Below are 17,005 nucleotides of genomic sequence, written 5' to 3'. Positions count from 1 at the left end.
TCTAGGAGCGCTCCCACGCAGGGATTCTGGAAATTCTGATTCAGAAGGCTCCAGGGCCCCCAAATCTGTGATCTTAGCAAGTGCTCAGGAGATCCTGGCCCAGTCCCACCACTGCCACACCCACAGGTCCACACTCCCAGGCCTGATCACCAGGACTTCACCCAAGCTGGCCACAGCACACATTTCAGGGAAACTCCTGCTCAGCCTCCCAGACCCAGCCCAGAAGGCTCTCTACCATGACGCCTTCCCAAGCACTCACACCAGGCAGAATTAAGCATGACGGGGCTTCTCAAATCCCAGTGTGCATCTGAGTCACCTGGGCGTCTGGCTGCACTGTGCCTCTGGTGCAGGGCTCTGGGCCTGAGATCCTGCCCTTCTAGCAAGCCCCTGGTGCATGGGCAGCTGTGCGCTGAGCAGCCCGGACTGCTGCACTTCCCACCTCAGCTGCAGCACTCATCACGTCTCACCCACGTGCCGGGTGGGGTGGGAGGTCACATGCTGTTGACAACAGCTCCTGCAGCTCCACATCAGCAGCAGGCAGGGAGACTAGAGGTACCAACTTTGACCTCCAGAGAAAGCATTTCTTGGAAACAACGCTGTGATCGGTTGTTAGAGGCAAACAGCTGCCACCCTGCGCCTTGTGTCTAGCCTGGCAAGACTATTCTCCCACATAAGGCACCCAGGCCTTGGTACACTCTCAGTAAATGGTGACTCTTATTTCCAGCTCCTACAACAAACATGTCAGGCCTGTATTAGCCCCTCTATATTGGTGACTGCACAGTTATCTAGAAAGTTAGCTGTCCTGGCCGGCGCCGCGGCTCACTAGGCTAATCCTCCGCCTTGCGGCGCCGGCACACCGGGTTCTAGTCCCGGTCGGGGCACCGATCCTGTCCCGGTTGCCCCTCTTCCAGGCCCGCTCTCTGCTGTGGCCAGGGAGTGCAGTGGAGGATGGCCCAGGTGCTTGGGCCCTGCACCCCGTGGGAGACCAGGAGAAGCACCTGGCTCCTGCCATCGGATCAGCGCGGTGTGCCGGCCGCAGCGCGCCTACCGCGGCGGCCATTGGAGGGTGAACCAATGGCAAAAAGGAAGACCTTTCTCTCTGTCTCTCTCTCACTGTCCACTCTGCCTGTCAAAAAAAAAAAAGAAAGTTAGCTGTCCTGGGGCTGGCGCTGTGGTGTAGCAGGTATAGCAGGTGCCTGAGACACCAGCATTCCCTACCCAAGCTGCCTGTTCAAGTCCTGGCTGTTCCACTTCTGATCCAGCTCGCTGTTCATGTGCCTAGGAAAGCAGCAGAAGATGGCCCAAGTATCTGAGCCCCTGCACTCATGTGGGAGACCCCTAAGAAGCTCCTGGCTCCTAGCTTTGACCTATCTCAGCCTGTTGCGGCCATTTGGGGAGTGAATCAGTGGATGGAAGTTCACTCTCTCTGCTTCTGCTTCTCTGTAATTCTGCCATTCAAATAAATAGATAAATAAATAAATCTTAAAATAAGGACTTAATTGTCCTGACAGTAAGAATTAATTAACATGGAGTAGAGAACGGAAAATGGAAAAACTAAGAACATCTGTTAGTGAAACGGCACAGTCTTATCTGTGGTGCCATCTAAGCCCCGGACGCCACCTTAGGCTCTAGCCCCTGCTGCCACTGCTAGAAGCCAGGTGACCAGAGGCCCAACCACAGGTGTCAGCTCTACTCAACCTTAATGGGATTCACTGCTCCCCTGGCAAAGGTTTGACAGGACCTGTTCTCGAACACATGCTCTCTCTCTCTGTCTCTCGCCCTTTCCCTCAGGCCCATTGGGCTTCCCTCACCCACAATAAACCTTTTCTCTAACTCCAGTGTTTGGTGTTTTGTGACAGCCTTACACATCAGAGTTGGTTACAGAGTCAGCAAGTAGGGTAGCAGAATGTAAACTCAGGCAGTGCCACGCGACACTGGGCTCCTAACACTGCCCGTGGGAAACCTCCTAAGCCTGTCTTCACACAGCACGACTCCCAGCCACATGTGAAAAAGGGCACTGAGTGTCACAGACGTGAAGTCAGCTGTCCTAGGACAACAAGCTCTGGGGTGGGAATGAGAGGGAAATCTCGGGTTAGGATTCTGACCCTTCACTCAATGCCATGCCACCTTGACAGGGTAGCTTCCCAATCCCTGGGAAAAGTGAGCCCGCCCCGCGAGCTGCAGATTCCTGGCCTGGCGAAGAGCCGGCAGGGCCTCGCAGACATGCACGCTACGCCACACGATGCTCACGTGTCTTTCTCCTTCTCAGAGCTCTCATACTCGAGGAACACGATGTGCCGGGGGTAGTGGCCACAGATGTCCCCATTCACGTTTGGGATCACACTGAAACAGTAGTCTCGGCCAAACAGCTCCAGACATCGCTTCTCAATGCGCTCCACCTGCACAGAGGAAACAGAGAAGACGCTGGGACTCTGAGGGTGAGCACTGGGTCACTGAGTGACAAATGCCTCAGTGCTGGGAAGAGACACGAAGCTGGGTCCCAGCACGGTGTGGAGTTCACTAACTGAGGCTGGAAGGACTCTGAACTGCAGATACAACTATGTATGTCGAGCATTTAAGGTGGGGGGACTACAGCTTTCAGGCAGCCCCCAACCCATAAAACCATACAACTCAGGGTTCAGCACTGGAGCTGTCACCTGTGACGCTGGCATCCCACATGAGCACTGGTTCAAATCCTGCCTGCTTCACTTACCCTCCAGTTCCCTGCTGTTGTGTCTGGGAAAGCAGCAGGAGGTGATCAAAGTACCAGGGACCTTGCCACCCATGTAGGAGACCCTCGTGAACTCCCAAGGCTCCGGCCTTTGGCCTAGCCCAGCCCTGGCTGTTTTGGCCATTTGAGGAGTAAACCAGCAGACAGGAAATCTCCCTCTCATGGGGGTGGTGCCATGACATAGCAGGTGGCACTGGCATCCCATATGGGCACTGGTTCAAGTCCAGGCTGCTCAACTTCTGATCCATCTCTCTGCTATGGCCTGGGAAAGCAGCAGAGGATGGCCCAAGTCCTCAGGCCCCTGCACCATGTGGGAGACCTGGAAGAAGCTCCTGGCTCCTGGCTTCTGGCTTTGGATCGGCCCAACTCTAGCAGTTGCAGCCATTCGGGGAGTGAACCAGCAGATGGAAGATCTCGCTCTCTTTGTAACTCTGCCCTTCAAATAAATAAATCTTAAAAAGAAAAAGAAAGAAGACAATCTCCCCCTTTCTCTGTAACTCTACCTTTCAAATACAATATATCTTTTCTTAAAACAGCAACTATAGAGTTCTCCATGTGACAACAGCCAGCACTAATCTTCCCCCTCCCTGCCCTCCCCACTCACTAGTGAGGAGAAACTCAGTCAGTCCAAGCAATCACAGCTGCAGACAAAGCCGTCTCCTCCAACACCATTTGCTTATGAAACTCAAGGCACAGCTCACCCTGAAGTGGTTCCTGTTTTGTTCACAGTTCAGGGAAAAGCCCACGAGAATAAAGGTAAAACCTGTGACAGCTCACGTCTGCAGCAGAGCAGCAGACAGAGGCGAGGCCGGCACGGCTAAGTCGCTTCGACTCAACTCTTATCTCTGGAGGTGTCTGGAAGGGCAGAGGTCCAGAAAAACCAGACTTTCCAGGGTGGACACTGTCTTCCCGCCAAAGGCCGGCTGGGGATTTATAACATTCAGATCCTACAAAATCAACCTAAGAACTGGCCTGCCACAATTGGCTGGATTCTGAGTCCCGCCTGCGGCTGCTTTGGCAAGGCCAGACCAGGCGACTTCACGGCTTCATGTGGCCCGCAGGCGGAGGAAACCCCCTCCACCTACAGCCACTCACAAGACTAATGGGGAAGAAAAACTCACAGTGCACTGGAGCCTCATTAACAAACCTCAAAACACTGCCAAGTCCAGGCCTGCGGCACCTGCAGGATCTCTACCTCCAGCAGGTACCTCCGATGCCGCTGGACAGGCGGCCCCCCGGTGACGCTCTGCAAGACCACCGGTCACTCGGGCCAGTAGGTGCCACCAAACGGGTCCCAGCACAGGGACAGTTTCGTGGCCCGGGATGGAATAGACGCCACGGGACACCCTGGCTCTAAGGCTGCCGGAGCCACGTGGGGATGAGAGAAGGCTGGGTCAGTGCGCCTGGAACCTCCGGCCAGGCGTGGGGCGGGGACGACTGACCACACCAGGAGCCCTACAAATCCGGCAAGTAAGACTGGGGGAACCCGAGGGAAGAATCAAGAGGAAGTGAGACCCGCTTTCGACACAGCAGCGCGGCAGACGGTGGTCTTCCTGCTCTCTGGGGGAAGGAAAGGGGCGGCTGCGTCGGGCTGGGGCTGTGTAAGGAGACAGCCACGCGGCTCATCCCGCGGCTCCACCCGCCCCTGCCTCCAGCAGCCCCTGCCACCTGAGCTCCCACCTGCAGCAGCGCTCGCCCATTCGGACTTCCCGTCGGGAGCTTCCGACCTGACACCGGACCAAGCCCTCAGCGGGCACTGACGGCGTGGACGTGACCTTCGACCCTGCCCCTAACCTCTGGCCCCGGGTCTCAAACCTACACGCGCTCCCGGTTCGGAGCCCAGAGAACCCCCGCCTCGTGCTCCTCGGCGGACGCGCCCACTCCAGCCGGCCCCAGACCCCTGACCTCGGCCTTTGGCCTGTACCTCCCCGGCCAGCGCCCTGCGGCTCACCCTCGAGCCGCTCGTCCCGCTGCCGTCCTTGGCTCGGTACTGAGTCCGCGAGAACTCCTCCAGCAGCTCCGCGAGCCCCGGCTCCTGCGGCGGCGGGGTGCTCGAAGAGCCCGAGTGTCCTGCCGAGGCGGCGGCGGCGGCGGCCCGCGCGCCGGCCATGGTACAGCCCCGCGTCCCGCTCAGCGCGCCGCAACCCAGCCCATGGCACCTGGCGGCATCCACTCCGACTCCGGAACCTCCCGAACCGCCTCAGCCACCGCCTTCCTCTCCCACTTCCGGCCCCGCCCCACTCCGCCGGATGTTTACGCCAGCCCTAGCCAATCGGAGCCCGGGACTGGCGCCCTGCCCACGACTACCGGCCCGCCCCTGACGCGGAGCGATCCAAGTGGTCTCGCGGGAGGAGTTGGCCTGCGCTCGCGGGGATGCGTGCTCCGCCCCTCGGGGTTTCCCCTGGGGAAGCCGGGATGAACCACTGAGGCTGCCGGGGTGGAGGAAGGAGCCACTGGGGAGAGGCTGGGGGGGAGCGGAATAACCCAACGCAGGGAGGAGAGGGGGGAACGCGGGGAGCCGCGCATCAGTGTTGGCGGCCATTAGAGCCGTGGTGGCTCACGTTACCTCAGAGCGCCGCTCTCCCGCGGCCCTTTGAGGGCAGTGCACTACCTCACGACCGCTGGGAGTCAGGTGAAAGTGACTGGGTGCCTGCGGTCTTCCTCCGCAGCGGGGCATCAGGACGTCCCGAAGGCGGGTGACGGGGCCGTGCCGGCGGGCCAGCCCCTCCGCTCCGGGCGTCCCTCACCGCTCACCGCTCACCGCTCACCGCTCCTCGCGGCCTGAGCGGTCCTCGGACAGACGGACTGCCGCCCCCGCAGGGCAGAGCCGGCGGTGCTGAGCGCGCCCTCCTCCGGCTGGGCACGCGGGGCTCGCGGCCTCCCCGGCCGGGCTGCGGGGCGGGGGATGGGCGGGGACGGGGCATGGACGGGCGGGGGGCGGACGGTGGACAGTGCAGTGGACCGGGCGGTGGGTGGTGCAGTGGACCGGGCGGCGGACGGGGCGGCGGACGGGGCGGCGGACAGTGCAGTGGACGGGGCGGTAAACGGGGCAGTGGGCGGGCGGTGGACGGTGCAGCGGACCGGGCGGGGGACGGGCGGCGTCCGGGCGGCGGGGGACGGCTTTCTCCTGCTCTCACGGACGGCCGCACGGTCGCAGCCGCTTTCCCCCACGCGGCCCGTGTTTTGCAGCCCCACAGGTCTTCATTCTCAGCGGTGCTCCAGTGGATGAGCGTGACAACTTCGTTTTGCTCAGTTGCTGACGTGCATCCTGCCTGGAGCCTTGAGCTGTTAAAATAGTGCTCCTATGCGCTGTTTCGGGGAGACACAGAAACTCTGTCAGGCAGATTCCAGGGAGCAGACCCCTGGGCTGTACGGTCAGTGCACGCACAACCCCTCGTGTGGTTACGGCACGGGAGCCATGTGGGGGGTCCACACCCTCGCCATCACTCGGTCCTTTTCATTTTAGCAGCGTTGGGAGAATGGATGGTACCTTGTGTTTTTAAAAACCAACTTTAGGGGCTGGCGTTGCAGCCAGCGGGTTAAGCCGCCACCTGCCATGCTGACATCACAATCCTGGCTCTCCACTTCCGATCCAGCTCCCTGCTAATGTGTGTGGGAAAGCAGCGGAAGATGGCCCAAGTCCTTGGGCCCCTGCACCCACGCAGGAGACCCGGATGGTGTTCCAGGCTTCTGGCTTCAGCCTGGCCTAGCCCCAGCCCACTGCAGCCATCTGGGGAATACATCACAGGATGGGAGATTTGGCCGTCCCTCTCCTTCTTTGCCTCTCCCACTCTATAACTCTTTCAAAACAAAAAAAAAAAAAAAAAAAAAGAAGAAGAAGAAGAAGAAAAAGCTGGCCTTATGTACAGGGTTTACACAGAAGTGCCCAGGTGGCCACTGGCCAAGGAGATACACAGCAGAAATGTCACTAGTCTAAGTGGGCCCGCTGACCACCAGAAAACGTATTAGCCACCCGGGCCTGCCTGGTAGTCACAGAAACACAGGTAACAGCGAACAACTTAACACACAGACTCAACCTGTTTACATGGACTTCCATAGGTTCCAACACTAGCTCTCTCTCTGCCCTTAAATACTTTTGGGGACCAAAAAACAGCTTTACTGAGGTATTGGAGTATGCACAGTAAAATTCACTACCTTTAATTGTACATTTTGATAGGTGTCGCCAAATTATAAAGCCACCACAATAAATCATTGCGAACATTTGGGCAGTGAACCAACAGCTGGAAGATCTCTCTCCCCTCTCTCTCCTCTGTATCACCCTACTTTGCAAATAAATAAAACTTAGAAAAAAATGTTGCCTACTTAGGTCCTGAAGATACAAAGGATCTTCAAAACGTTTATGGAAAAATGTGTATATGAAAAACTTAAGGGCTGACGCTGTGGCGTGGTGGGCTAAGCTTCTGCCTGAGGCACCAGCATCTATATGGGCGCTGGTTCGAGTCTTGGCTGCCTTTCTTCCGATCCAGCTCTCTGCTATGGTCTGGGAAAGCAGTGGAAGATGGCCCAAGTCCTTGGGCCCCTGTACCCGTGTGGGAGACCCAGAAGCTCCTGGCTCCTGGCTTCTGATCAGCCTGGCTCTGGCTTTTGCAGCCATTTGGGGAGTGAACCAGCAGATGGGAGACCTCTCTCTCTTTCCGTCTCCCTGTAACTCTGCCTCTCAGATACATAAATAAAACCTTTGAAAAGAAACAGAAAAACTTACTGAAGATATTGAATATCTGTGTCACCCCCAGAAAGTTCCCCAGAGTCCCATCCCAGGCTACCACTGGGTTAGGCTCTGTCTCTGGACTGTCCTGTGAGCGGAACCCCCCGTGAGTCCCCCTGTGTCTGGCTTCTTGCAGCAACGGTACTTTTTGGTTTTATTTTCCACTTCCCTGTTTAATGAAGCTGACCACCTTTCACGCCTTCAGAGCTAATTCTGGGCACTGCTTGTTAACCCTGTTCCCCCAGTTTTCTTTGGGGTTGTGCATATTTTTCTTGCTGGTTGGTAGCAGACATTGAATATTCAGGATGTGAGTTCTTTGATGAAGCATGTGCCCTGCACATATCTTCTCTCACTCTCTGGCGTGCCCTTTCTCTCTCCTCTTGTGCCTTCTCATAAACAGGACAACTTAACAGTAATATACTGTCAAGTTTATCCATTTTTTTTTTTCTTGTTGCGAGCACACTGTACACTAGCAGGTTAAAGAAATCTTCGCTTGGAGGTTGGTGTTGTGGAGTAACTCATTAAGCCATGCCTGCAATGCCAGCATCCCGTATGGGTGCTAATTCCAGTTAGGGCTGCTCCACTTCCAAACAAGCTCCCTGCTGGTGCACCTGAGAAAGCAGCCTGAGATGGCCCAGGTGCTTGGGCCCCTGCCACGCCTGAGGGAGACCTGAAGGAAGTCCTGGCTCCTGGCTTTCTACCAGCCCAGCTCTGGCTACTGGGGCCATTTGGGGAGTGAACCAGCAGATGAAAGATCTCTCTCGCTCTCTGTGTGTCTCTGTCTCTCTCTCTCTTTCAAATAAATATATAAACCTTGAAAAAAAAGGAAGGAAGGGAGGAAGGGAGGAAACCTTTGCCTGGAAGTGGGTATTGTGGTGCACGGGGTTAAGCCACCACTTGGGACACCTGCATCCCATATTGGAGGACCTGGGTTTGAATCTTATATCTGCTTCCGATCCAGCTTCCTGCTTATGTGTGCCTTGAGAGGCTGAAAATAGTGGCTCAAATACTTGGGTCCCCAGATGGAGTTCCTGGCTCCTGGCTTCAGCCTGGTATAGCCCCACCTATTACACACATTTGGAGAAAAAATAAGTGGATGGAAGATTCTCCCTATCGGTCTCTGAAGCTCTGCCTTTCACATAAAGTAAATATTGAAAAATAATTTGGGGGACCAGCATTGTATCAGGTAAAGCCGCTACCTGCAACTCTGATATCCCACATGAGTTCACACCCCGGCTGCTCCACTTCTGATCCAGTTCCCTGCTAGTGGGCCTGGGAAAGCATTGGAGTGGCCCAAATCCTTGGGCCCCTGCACCTGCATGAAGCTCCTTGCTCCTGGCTTGGGACCAGCCCAGCCCTGACTGTTGCAGCCTTCTGGGGGGTGAACTAACAAATGGAGAATGCGTCTCTCCCTCTTTGTGTCTGTAACTCTTTCAAATAAATATGATTTTTTTTAAAAAGGAAAAAAACCGTATGCATGAATTTCAACATTTTTTGCACAAAAATAGACTATCTTTTCCCATGAACTTTTGGAAGTACTCTTCTAGTTGCCTGGGCTTTACTTCTAGAAAGTTCTATTGTCATTTATTGAGGTCTATAGTGATACATGAGTGACTGTGTTGTTGTTGTTGATGCGTGTATTGGTGTGTGGTAGGAGTCACAGGTAACGTATTTCCATGTGAATACGCAGTTGCCCCTGTGAGGAGAGAAGGGCAGAACAAAGAGGAGACACAACATGGACTCACAGCCAGAACGGGTTTATTCAAAAACCTGAGAGATGGCTACCAGCTTCTCAGGCATGTACACAGGGGGCGAACATGTGGCAGAAGCAAGGGTTTTATACAGCATGAGCTAGCTGAGGGCCATGAGGGGATGGGCGAAAGGTGTTCCAGGTGGGAGCAGGGTCCCAAGCACCTGGGCCATCCTCCATGCTTTCCCAGGCCATAGCAGAGAGCTGGATTGGAAGTGGAGCAGCCGGGATTGGAACTGGCACCCATATAGGATGCTGGCACTGCAGGCACTGGCTTTACCCACTACGCCACAGTGCCGGCCCCTGCATGCTGTCTTTTTTTTTTTTTTTTTGACAGGCAGAGTGGATAGTAAAGAGAGAGACAGAGAGAAAGGTCTTCCTTTTTGCCGTTGGTTCACCCTCCAATGGCCGCCACAGTAGGCGCGCTGCGGCCGGCACACCGCGCTGATCCGATGGCAGGAGCCAGGTGCTTCTCCTGGTCTCCCATGGGGTGCAGGGCCCAAGGACTTGGGCCATCCTCCACTGCACTCCCTGGCCACAGCAGAGAGCTGGCCTGGAAGAGGGGCAACCGGGACAGGATCGGTGCCCCGACCAGGACTAGAACCCGGTGTGCCGGCGCCGCAAGGCGGAGGATTAGCCTATTGAGCTGTGGCGCTGGCCTGCATGCTGTCTTTAATCCATTCTTCTGGGAGTTCCCTGACCCTCTTCTGATTCTGAGTGCTGCTAATTCATGAATCATTCATTGCTGAAATCAACATTGCCAATTTTTAAATTTAAATATTTATTCATTTATATGAAAGGCAGAGCTACAGAGAGGCAGAGGCAGAGAAAGAGAGAGGATCTTCCATCTGCTGGTTCGCTCCCCAAATGGCTGCAATGGCTGAGCTGAGCCTATCTGAAGCCAGCAGCCTGGAGCTTCTCCTTGGTCTCCCACACGGGTACAGGGGGCCAAGGACTTGGGCCATCCTCCATGCTTTTCCAGGCCATCTTGTATAGCAGAGAGCTGGATCAGCAGTGGAACAGCAAAAATGAGAACTGGATGCCTGCACTGCAGGTGGCAGCTTTACCCTCTACACCACAGCGCCCCCACTCTGCTAAATATAAAACAACAACCCTTCTCTCCACCCCAACGCAAGGTGGAGCTATCGGCAGAAGGAGCTGGGCATAGCTGTGGTGTAGTGGAATGGGCACCACCTAGAATGCCTGCCAGCATCCCATATGGGCACAAGTTTAAGCCCCAGCTGTTCCACTTCCAATCTGGCTCCCTGTTAATGTGCCGGGGAAAACAGCAGCAGATGACCCAAGTGCTTGTGAACTAGCAATGAAGATCTCTCTCTTTCTCTTTCCTTCTGATTCTCAGTAACTCTTTCAAATGAATAAATAAAATAAATCTTTTGTTTTAAAGAGGGGGTGGCATTGTGGCATAGTAGGTAAATCTGCCGCCTGCATTGCCAGCATCCCATATGGGCACCGGTTCAAGTCCCAGTTGCTCCACTTATGACCCAGCTTTCTGCTATGGCCTGGGAAAGTACAGTAGAAGATGGCCCAAGTCCTTGGGCCCCTGCATCCCCGTGGGGGAACTAGAGGAACTCCTGGCTCCTGACTTTGGATCAGCGCAGCTCCAGCTGTTGTGGCCAACTGGAAAGTGAACCAGTGGATGGAAGACTCTCTCTCTCTCTCTCTCTCTCTCTCTGCCTCTCCTTCTCTGTGTTACTCTGCCTTTCAAATAACTAAAATCTTTAAAAAAAATCAGCAGGTAGCAGGTGCTGGAGGAAACATGTGCTGAAACAGGGAGGAGGATGCGAACCCTGAGCTGGGGGTGACAGCAAGGATATAAACTGTTTCCCAGGTGCCAGGTTATGGCTACATGGGTAAAGCCACTGCCTGCAATGCCAGCATCCAAAATGGGCACCAGTTTGTGTCCCAGCTGCTCTGTTTCTGACCCAGCTCACTGCTAAGGTGCCTGGGCAAACAGAGGAAAATGGCACAAGGGCTTGGGCCCCTCATCCACATAGGAAACCCACATGGATTTCCCGGCTCCTGGCTTTGGCCTGGCCCAGCCCTGATAGTTGCTGCCAACTGGGAAGTGAACCAGCAGACAAAAGATATCTCTCTGCCTCCCCGCCCCTCTCTCTGTAACTCTTTCAAATAAATAAATAAATAAACCTTAAAAAAAAAAAAACCACTGTTCTTGATGCCTATCTAAGTTTTCCCAGCCTTTTATGTGAGAAAACCTCAGACACACAGTGTGCAAACACAGGAGCACATTCTGCACCTACACACATCGGTGAACATTTTCTCACACTGGCTGTCTCCCTCCTCTTACCTCTGCCTGCCCCTCAAGCTGCAGGTCTGAGGCTTCACTCCCAACAGCTTCAGCGCACTTGCTGAGGACGGAGCCCTCGCCCACACAACCACAAACTGTTCTCAATCATCCCCCACTGTCATCCGATACCGTGGCTGGGAACGTGGACACGTCCTGTACCTACGGGATCCACACCGGATGCGTCAGGAACAGGAACGGCATTGGACAAGGGCTGTTTGATGGCAGTGCTCAGTCAGAACCTAACCCTTGTACTATTCACATGCACTCTGTGAATTCGAAACAAAGGTGTCCCAGAGACCGCTGGTGTGGAGCAGCGGGAAAAGCTGCCACCTGAGACACTGGCATCCCATCTGGGCACTCTTTCCTGTCCTGGCTGCTCCACTCCGATCCAGCTCCCTGCTAATGCACCTGGGAAAGCAGCAGAGGATGGCCCAAGTGCTTGGGCCCCTGCACTCACGTGGGAGACCCAAGTGTGGCTCCTGGCTTTGGCATAGCTCAATGCTGGCTGATGCGACCATTTGGGGAGTGAACCAGTGGATGGAGAATCTTTCTCCCCCCTCTCTACTGCTCGTTCAAAATAAATAAATCATAAAAGGGGGGGCAGCTGTGGTATAGCAGGTAAGGCTGCCGCCTGCTTTGCCAGCAACCCATGTGGGCACTGGCTCGAGTCATGGCAGCTCTACTTCCAATCCAGCTCTCTGCTATGGCCTGGGAAAGCAGTAGAAGATGGCGCAAATCCTTGGGCTCCTGCATGCATGTGGTAGACCTGGAGGAAGCTCCTGGCTCCTGGCTTCAGATTGGTGCAGCTTCGGCCACTGCGGCCACCTGGGGAGTGAACCAGTGAATGGAAGATCTCTCTATCTCTCTCTCTCTCTCTCTCTCTGCCTCTCTGTAACTCTGCCTTTCAAATAAATACATAAATCTTAAAAAAGAAAAGAAAGGAAAACAAAACAAAATGCCACAGACTAACACCTTTGTTCAGGATCCACCAGGCCAAGAGCTTTTCATTTTTTACCTCAATGGATCCTCTAACTTTTGAAATGAGGCCTATGTAGCAATTTTACAGGTGTGGAAGCAGAAATTCAGATGCTTTGAGTCACTTGTCCAAAGTTACGAAGCCAGAGTGGGGTGGGGAACTGGGCTGTGTTGGCTGTAAACTCCACGTGCCCCGACCAGCAGCACCTGTGCACAGAGTACCTCCCCCCCCCCCCCCCCCCCGCCTTGAACACGGCTGTTTATCCTGCACTGCTGAGCTCTGCAGCAGCCTGCTAGGGCGGTTTGGCAGGGCTACCTCGTCTCCGGGAGTCCCCTGTGGTCTCAAGCTTTCAAGAGTCATTCCAGGGGCCAGCGTGTGCTGGGGTCGGTAGAGTCACCTGTGGTGATGCCATCCCACACGGTGCCAGCTGGAGTCCTGGCTGTTCCACTTCCGATCCAGCTCCTTGCTCATTCCTCTGGGAATGTAGAGGAAGGTGGCCCGGGTGCTTGGGCCTCTGCACCCATGTGGGAAACCCAGTGAAGCTCCTGGCTCCCGGCTTCAGGCCACCGTGGCCGTTTGGAGAGTGAACCAGCGGATGGACGACCTCTCTCTCCCTCTCTCTCTCTAACTCTGGAGAAATAAACTTTCCAAAAAAGAAAGAGTCCTCTCAGCAGAGTCTGGGGATGGCGCCAGGCACCGCGGTCTAGAAGCCGAATCCCCGCTGACACGCTCGCTCCTGCGAGGCTCACAGCCCCAGGGGCCCGCTTCCGCTCTGCCCTCAGGAGCCCTGGGCAGTCAGCTTCTCCTCTCCCTGCTGGCCCACACCGGCAGCTCCTGGAGCTCTGGGGAATAATCGCTTCCCCGCACTTCCCCGCTCAGCCCACGCTCAGCCCTGAGCCCTGACCCCAGGAGTTCCGGCTGAGAAGTCCTGAGGAGAGGCAGACAGGCTGGGGGAAGGTCACACAGGGGTCAAGGCCTTCCATGGTCTCAGCGGAAGCTGCTCTCCCATGGTGAGCAGGAGGCAGTTGCTGCAGGCCTAGAGGGGCCCAGGGAATCTGAGATCCAGGATTCCCTGGTGCACCTACCCAAGGTGTACAGCTGGGGTGTCCAGGTCCTACCTTTGCCTGCTGGAGACATGAATTTACCTTCCTCGTGACTCCCCCACCCTAAGAATCAAACCTTGGGCCTGGTCTTGAGCGCCAGCTGCCCTCTGGCTACAGAGATGAGGGTCCCTCCCTCCTTCCCTTCCTACCTTCCTTTTTTTTTTGACAGAGTTAGACAGTGAGAGAGAGAGACAAAGAGAAAGGTCTTCCTTTTCCATTGGTTCACCCCCTAAATGGCCGCTACGGCCAGTGTGCTGTGCCAATCTGAAGCCAGGAGCCAGGTGCCTCCTCCCAGTCTCCCATGCGGGTGCAGGGCCCAAGCACTTGGGCCATCCTCCACTGCCTTCCCGGGCCATAGCAGAGAGCTGGCCTGGAAGAGGGGCAACCGGGACAGAATCCAGTGCCCCAACCAAGACTAGAACTCGGGGTGCCGGCGCCGCAGGCGGAGGATTAGGCTAGTGAGCCGCGGCGCCGGCCGATGAGGCTCTCTTTCAACACAACCATAGGGCCTTCTAGAGATTTCTACACAACTGAGAACCTCGCTGACTTGAACCTGCTGTGTCCTCACACTTCTGTGGAAGTGAATCATAGCCAGAGCACTACCCTCACAAGTCTCATCACTGCAGTGGCCCCTGATTCTTCCAACTCCTGGAGCTACAAGCTGGGGACTCATCACGGCTGACAGCAGGTGGGTGAGATGGGGATGCTGCAGCTGCCAGGGGCTACCTCCATTCCCCTCCCATCAGGAGCAGGCACTTCCTGCCTCCTAACTCCACAGCACACCCTCCTTCCCCACCAGGAGGTTATCCGTGGAGAAGCACTTCCAGCAACAAGTCCTAAGGTGTTGGTTCTCCCTGCAACAGTCCACGTGACACAAGTTTGCAAGTCATTTAATGAGGAAATGATCCCAAAAACTACCACAAGGAGTGGGAATTGAGATTAATAGAGAAAGCATGTCTTTATGGAGTGCATTAATGAGCGAGCGAGCGAGCGGTATGGGAAACAGGCTGATTGCTTGTGGAGCTGCTCAACACGACCGCAAAAGCCAAGCAGTGCGTGAAATGACTGCGGTGTCCACAGCAGCTCAGGCAGGCGGGGATTCCTGAGGCGAAGCCCGCAAGGTGGGTGCCACCCTCACCCTGGCTCTTTCCCTGAGAGCCCTTTTACTGGGCAGGAACCTAAGCAAGCAGGGTGGGAGTCTTCCCTCACAGACCACAGACTGGAACTTGAAGCAATCAATGGCTGGGATGTAGGGGCCACTTCTGAGAGAAGAGAGCCTTGGAGAAGGAGCCCCAGAAGTCTCCCTAAAAGGTCTGGGATCCTGGAGAGCTTTGCACTTGAGAATGCATGGGGCAAGATTCGGGCAGGCCTAGCACAGAACCTGGAAATAGGCAGACTTCAGCGGCTGTGTGCTGCTGGGGAGCCGGACCTGGGGCCTGTCCAGGCTGTAGCACTTGCTGCACACCTGGGACTTACGGTGGGCGTGGTTTCCAGGAGGAGGCAGCACACCTGAACGGCCGGCCTCCAGCGGCTGGCGTGGCACAGCACACTAAGCTGCCACTCACACCACAGCACCCCATGCCAGAGAGCAAGTTCCAGTCCTTCCTCCACGAACCCAGCTCCGTGCTAATGTGCTAGGGAACGCAGCGGAAGACGGCTCACGTATATGGGCCCCCGCACTCATGTGGGAGATCGGATGGAGTTCCTGGCTCCTGACTCCAGCCTGGCCCAGCTATGTGGGAAGTGAAACAGCAGATGGACGAGCTCTCTCTCTCGCTCATTCTGCCTGTCAAATAAACAAATAAATCCTGAAAAAAAAAAAAAAAAAAAAAGAATGCCCACGAGACTCAGTAAAAAAACACAGCAAGCCTCCAAAAGAGCATCTAACTACCTTCCACCCAGATAAATACATACTATTCACAACAACAGTTTATTTTTGTTGTAAGCTATTAAGCTATTAAATTTTGGATAATATTTTATAGATAAACAGGTAATATATATATATTTTTTTTGACAGGCAGAGTTAGACAGAGAGAGAGAGAGAGAGAGAGAGAAAGGTCTTCCTTTTTCCATTGGTTCACCCCCCAAATGGCTGCTACGGCCGGCGAGCTGTGCTGATCCGGCACGCCAGGTGCCTCCTCCCAGTCTCCCATGCGGGTGCAGGGCCCAAGCACTTGGGCCATCCTCCACTGCCTTCCCAGGCCACAGCAGAGAGCTGGCCTGGAAGAGGAGCAACTGGGACAGAATCTGATGCCCCAATCGGGATTAGAACCGGGAGTGCTGGCGCTGCAGGCGGAGGATTAGCCTAGTGAGCCGTGGTGCCGGCCAACAGATAATATATTTTGGCACCCGAAGTAGGACCATGGCCTCAATAGAAACTTTTTTTTTTTTAAATTTACTTATTTACTTAAGAGGCAGAGCTACAGAGAGAGGGAGAGACAGAGAGAGAGGTCTTCCATCCGCTGGTTCACTCCCCAAATGGCCGCAACGGCCAGAGCTGGGCTGATCCGAAGCCGGAGCTGGTGCCCATATGCGATGTACTACCACAGTACTACCCCACAGAAACTTAACACACAGGCAGGGCCCAGCGCTGTGGCGTAGCAGGTAAAGCTTCTGCCTGCAGTGCTGCCATCCCATATACGTGCCAATTCAAGTTTTGGCTTCTCCACTTCTGATCCAGCTCTCTGCTATGGCCTGGGAAAGCAGTGGATGGTGGCTTAAGTCCTTGGGCCCCTGCACCCATGTGGGAGACCCAGAAGAAGCTCCTGGCTCCTGGCTTCAGATCAGCTCAGTTCTGGCCATTGTGGCCACTGGGCCACTGGGGGAGTGAACCAGTGGATAGACACTCCCTCTCTCTTTCTCTCTCTCTCTCTCTCTCCGCCTCTGCCTCTCTGTAACTCTGCCTTTCAAATAAATAAATAAATCTTAAAAAATAAATAAAGAAAGCACAGGCAGCAGCTGAAGCTGGAAGAACTTGGACAAGCGCCCACAGGGCCTTGAAGAGACCCCAGGTGGACACCCACTGGCAACTAAGAAGCACCTGGTGAGGTCTCAAAGACACGGAGTAAAATGTTATTAGAAAGTGGTGGGAGGGGCCGGTGATGTGGCACAGCAGGTTAAAGCCCTGGCCTGCAGCGCTGGCATTTCATATGGGCACTAGTTCAAGTCCCAGCTGCTCCACTTCTGATCCAGCTCTCAGCTATGGCCTGGGAAAGCAGTGGAGGATGACCCAAGTCCTTGGGCCCCTGCACCCACATGGGAGACCCAGAAGAAGCTCCTGGCTCCTGGCTTCAAATTGGCTCAACTCTGGCCATCTGGGGAGTGAACCAGGGGATGGAAGACCTCTCTCACTCTGGCTCTACCTCTTTCTGTAACTCTTTCAAATAAATAAAA

The 17,005-nt window shown here is 55.1% G+C and overlaps 1 protein-coding gene across 4 annotated transcripts in view; it reads right to left on the bottom strand.

Moving 5' to 3' along the window:
- MTMR14 (myotubularin related protein 14) overlaps positions 1 to 5,451 on the bottom strand; it is a 41,707-nt gene extending 36,256 nt beyond the window's left edge. For 3 of the 4 annotated variants that reach the window (XM_062200388.1, XM_062200390.1, XM_062200391.1), the window contains exons 1-2: positions 4,683 to 4,884; positions 2,251 to 2,399 (exon numbers count right to left, since the gene is read on the bottom strand). In XM_062200388.1, coding sequence (XP_062056372.1) covers positions 2,251 to 2,399; positions 4,683 to 4,841 — 308 coding nt within the window. In that variant the 5' untranslated portion in view covers positions 4,842 to 4,884. Of the gene's footprint in view, positions 1 to 2,250; positions 2,400 to 4,682; positions 4,885 to 5,297 lie in introns of those variants that run through there. The other variant, XM_062200389.1, reaches the window with a different exon arrangement.
- Between the last annotated feature and the right edge of the window lie 11,554 nt (positions 5,452 to 17,005).

This window comes from Lepus europaeus, chromosome 9, assembly GCF_033115175.1.
Source record: "Lepus europaeus isolate LE1 chromosome 9, mLepTim1.pri, whole genome shotgun sequence".
Taxonomy (NCBI): Eukaryota; Metazoa; Chordata; class Mammalia; order Lagomorpha; family Leporidae; genus Lepus; species Lepus europaeus.
Note: the sequence above shows the minus strand (reverse complement) of the source record. Positions and strands in the feature narration are given on the sequence as shown.